The sequence below is a fragment of the Teleopsis dalmanni genome, chromosome 2 (genome assembly GCF_002237135.1).
Source record: "Teleopsis dalmanni isolate 2A chromosome 2, ASM223713v2, whole genome shotgun sequence".
In the NCBI taxonomy this organism is placed as follows: domain Eukaryota; kingdom Metazoa; phylum Arthropoda; class Insecta; order Diptera; family Diopsidae; genus Teleopsis; species Teleopsis dalmanni.
In genome coordinates, this window is record NC_051847.1 from 242297120 (window position 1) to 242302116 (window position 4997).

Below are 4997 nucleotides of genomic sequence, written 5' to 3' on the forward strand. Positions count from 1 at the left end.
GTGTTATTTTCCTCTCAGAGGTTTTGTGTGCGGAAAAGTAGCTCCTCTGCAGAAAAGTTCTAAATGTGCAATTAAAGTTAATAATTATATTTGCAAAACATTATTAAATAATTCATTAATTAATATAAATCATTAAAACTGAAATGAAATATAAAAAATAGTAAAGAAAACAATTTCCGCACACAAAAAATTTTCAGCTGCCAAACAACGAAAATACATCAAAAAAATATGTTATTGCACAAGTATTATAAGTAAAACAAAGCAAGCTATATTATAAACTATTCCGTACTGTTTTCACTAAAGAGTTTTAAAGGAAGCACAGCGGAGATGAAAACAAAAGGCTACGAATAAATATACAAAATAAAAAATTTTGTGCCTCTGTGGACTGGTATTGTATAAAAAAAGACTCCAAACGTTGAACAAAAAAGTTTAATGAAAAATTGAAAATGGCGTTCCAAATGTTGAGCTCCTTTTTACCCCACATAAATAGAATTTTTTTACATAAATTTATAAAATAGTATATAATAAAAAGTGTGATATTTTTAACTACATACAACATAGAGTTTAATAAAGTAGAAAATTAAGAAATTTTAAGTGCGATATTAAGTGGTACATGTGTATGATTATTGTACTCTTGAATGGGGATGAAATGTTTATCGAACAGGGAAAGCATATTATATGAAAAACAATTAAAAATTTAATAAATTTGCCATACTAAATCCTAATATTTATAAAACTGCTTAGAAAATGCCCAGCGCTTCATTTACATCGTCGCGCTCCTATGTGCGCCGTTCCAGACGAAAAGGTGCCAATCGTATTGCATTACCAAATCGCCCTACAGGTAATTAATAATATTTATTTTTATTCAAATTAAAATAATATATTACAAAATTACAAACTTTAGGTAATATAATGGATCCAATGTTGCAAAATATACCTGCCTCTGGTGCAGCCTCTAGTTCTAGTTCGACACTACAAAATAATAATCCAGCAAATTCAAACAATGCATGTGTTGCATCTTCAACCATGGTGTCGTGCTCTTCATCTATAGTTCCAAATTCTTCATTAGTTGCGGTATCAACTCCATCGAATTCAGTGTTAACAAACTCAACAGGAGCAGGTTCAGTGTCGTCTGAGTTATTTAATGCATCAACGAGGACTTGCTCACAATCGTCAAGTGAAATTGGAGTCCTATGTAACTTTGGATCCTCATCAAGTAGTAGCAGTATTGGTTTATCAGTTTCGAACCAAAATAATATTCCTAGTATATCGAATTTTAATTCTTCCGTTTCGAATTTTGCAAATTCGCAAATAATTGATTCCGATGCTGGTAGCAGTAGTAGTTGTACAGGTTTGTAGATTTTGTTTTCCATTATTAATTGATTAAGTTATAATTTCTTCAGGTTTATCAAATGTTAATTCAACTGGTAATGTTACCATGATTTCAAACAATGGAGGTAAACAAACTCATTAGACATCTATATATATATATATATATATACCAATATTTATAATTCAAATATGTATACCCTGAAGTAGAATTCATTCAAAAATATTATTATATTTTTTTAGTTTGTAATTCATCAACATCTTCCGCTGCTTCAATAGGATTTTGCCATCAATCTCCGTATGATTTGCGACGTAAAATACCTGCCACTAACCATGAGCAATGGTGCAATTCAAATACAACTGCATCATCAAGTTGCTCCAATGCTTTATCACATACAGGAATTTTAACAGGTACTTGCAGCACAATATCATCTTCCATCTGTACTTCACCGCCTACGATAAATGTTACATCAACATCCTCTGCTTCGGCATCGTCATCCTCAGCAATAGTACATGCTCCTTCCACTAGTGCTACATTTCCTGTTAATAATGCTCACACAACTGGTGCACCTCTAGCTCCACCACCAACTGTTCATAGTTCTGTACCCCAGCAACATTGTAGTGCTTTACCAATAGGTGGAGCTGCAGCCATAGAAGATAACAATTTTATGTTGCCTGCGCGTAAACGTTCCCGAAGGTTATATGCACAAAGTGCAGATATCGCAAATGTTACAATAGGCACAAGTAACTGTACTCAAGTGGGTCCAACAGCAGCACAATATCTACAATATGAAATGCCAGATGAGGTGCTTTTGGTAATATTTTCATATCTAATGGAGCAGGATTTATGTCGATTATCACTGGTCTGCAAACGTTTTAATACAATAGCAAACGATACTGAGTTATGGAAACGTTTGTATCAATCAGTATTTGAATATGATATGCCTCTATTTAATCCAGAACTATGTAAATTTGTATTTGAGAAACCTGAAGAAATTGAATATACTAATCCATGGAAGGAGAGTTTTAGGCAGCTTTATAGAGGCGTTCATGTACGTCCTGGTTATCAGGTAAAAATATAAAAAAAAATTCAACACAATATAAAAACAATATTAATTAATATATTATTGTAGGATAAAAAATATTCAGGACGTAATATTGTGTTTTTTAACACAATTCAAGCAGCTCTGGATTATCCAGAAGAACGCGCTGCTGCTGCAGCTGCAGCAGTTACACCAGGAGGAGGTGTAACAGCGGGTCTTTCTAATCCTACAGGTAGTGCGAGCGTGAATGCGTTAGCTAATTTATATGAAGACAATGTGCCACCGAATGAGCACCCAGGACCATTAATTTTCCTGCACACTGGTCATTATAAAGGAGAATACCTTTTTATTGATTCCGATGTAGCACTTATTGGTGCTGCCCCGGGTAATGTTGCAGAATCCGTTATTCTGGAACGTGAAGCCGGTTCCACAGTTATGTTTGTAGAAGGTGCTAAATATGCCTATGTTGGATACCTAACACTGAAGTTCTCTCCTGATGTAACATCTACTGTGTCACATCACAAACATTACTGTTTGGATATTGGAGAAAATTGCTCACCTACGGTAGATAATTGCATAATCCGCAGTTCTTCAGTGGTAGGAGCGGCTGTATGTGTCGGTGGTGTAAATGCGAATCCTGTTATAAGGAATTGTGACATAAGCGACTGTGAAAATGTAGGATTATACGTAACTGATTATGCTCAGGGCACTTATGAACACAATGAAATTAGTCGAAATGCATTGGCAGGTATTTGGGTTAAAAATTATGCCAGTCCAATAATGAGAGAAAATCATATCCATCACGGTCGTGATGTGGGTATTTTTACATTTGAAAATGGAATGGTTAGTAAATATCTTGTTAAATATATATTAAAGCAATTAATTAAAATTTTCTTCATATTTAAGGGATATTTTGAAAAGAATGATATACATAACAACAGAATAGCCGGCTTTGAAGTGAAAGCTGGCGCAAATCCTACTGTTGTTAAGTGTGAAATACATCATGGACAAACTGGTGGCATATATGTACATGAAAATGGATTGGGCCAATTTATTGAAAATCGAATTCATTCAAATAATTTTGCAGGTGAGTTTAAAGAATATTTTAGGAAAACTACAGTGTAAAGCCAAAAGTCATTTTATTAAATTATATCAAGAATTTATAACATAGAAAATATAGGTATAAAAACTAATAATAAAATATAATTTTAAATTAATCTTATATCAATAGGCGTATGGATCACATCAAATAGTAATCCAACTATACGAAAAAATGAAATTTATAACGGTCATCAAGGTGGTGTATATATATTTGGCGAGGGACGAGGATTAATAGAACATAACAATATATATGGGAATGCTTTGGCTGGTATACAAATACGAACAAATAGTGATCCGATCGTTAGGCATAATAAAATACATCATGGGCAACACGGTGGAATATATGTACATGAAAAAGGTCAAGGTTTAATTGAAGAGAATGAAGTATATTCGAATACGCTAGCCGGCGTATGGATAACAACTGGAAGCACCCCTGTATTAAGAAGAAATCGAATTCATTCTGGTAAACAGGTAATTATATGTGATTAAGGGCTGATTTTATAGCCATGACTTAAGGCTTAAAGCAAACTTAAGTATTCCTTAAGTGTAAATCTTGACTTAAGCATAACTTAAGTCACATAAGAAATGAGTGTTTATTATTTTGATTTGTTTCTGTTGGAAAACATAAATATAAATAAAATTTATCTTTTCGTTTTAAACCCATATATTTGCAAACGGATTAGTAAAGTGTGGCAGTGTTTCGGATAAAGGCATTTCATTTTGAGTGTTTGGCAGGAATGCTTTTCATATTTTTTGTCTTAATATTTATGTCAAAAAATTTATTGTGGCTTGTCTCATTCCTGGAATTGCTATTAAAATATTTGCATAGACTATTTCTATATTTCCATTTCCTACATTTATCGCAGTCTTCTCCGTTAACTCAATTACGCTCTTCATAAGAAATCCTTTATAATTTTTTATTTTCTGCAGTCAGGAATTTTTGCATAGAAAGTTCTCTTCTAGTTTTATTTCTAGTCCATTTCTAATAAATTGTTATATTTTTTTAATTACTTTTATGTATATTTTCACTAATTCCTAAAATTTAACAACCTTAGCAGTCGAAAAATTCTTAGGGCACATTCAATATGCCATTGTTTTACTAATTGTTATTGTTGCTAACTAATATAACTTAAGTCAGGTTACTGAGGCAGTTAGTCCAATTGACCAACTCACTTAGGGTCTAAGGTCCTTTCTACCACTATTTACCACATGTTTTTAACTGCTAGTCAATTATGGAACCCTAATAAAGCGTGAAATGATTTCTATCTAAGCAGTGAATACTTTTTTAAAACAGCTAAACACATAATTCACTCTGGTTCCAGCTAGAGCTGGGTAACTATAGTTGATGTTATGAAACACATCTTCAGGATATATTACATACACAGTCGAATGAATGTCATAAAATTAAATTCAACTTATCATTTAATGGAACAGAGAGTCTGGGTTCGAATCCCACTAAGATCTGGTGTGAAAATATGCTTAAAAATATCTTTAAAAAAGTGCGAAACATAGACGCTAAACTCC

General features: G+C 32.8%; 1 protein-coding gene across 2 annotated transcripts; it reads left to right on the forward strand.

Annotated features, from left to right (window-relative positions):
* Positions 1–207: 207 nt before the first annotated feature.
* Positions 208–3963, forward strand: LOC119686349 (F-box only protein 11-like). 2 transcript variants are annotated; one of them, XM_038100917.1, is made up of 7 exons: positions 208–841; positions 905–1351; positions 1404–1457; positions 1573–2399; positions 2463–3215; positions 3279–3459; positions 3604–3963. In XM_038100917.1, exons 1-7 carry the CDS (start codon positions 748–750, stop codon positions 3960–3962), a joined length of 2715 nt encoding a protein of 904 aa, XP_037956845.1. In that variant the 5' UTR covers positions 208–747; the 3' UTR covers position 3963. The 2 variants fall into 2 exon arrangements, with proteins under 2 accessions (XP_037956845.1, XP_037956846.1); XM_038100918.1 differs by lacking the exon at positions 1404–1457.
* The last annotated feature ends 1034 nt before the right edge of the window (positions 3964–4997 follow it).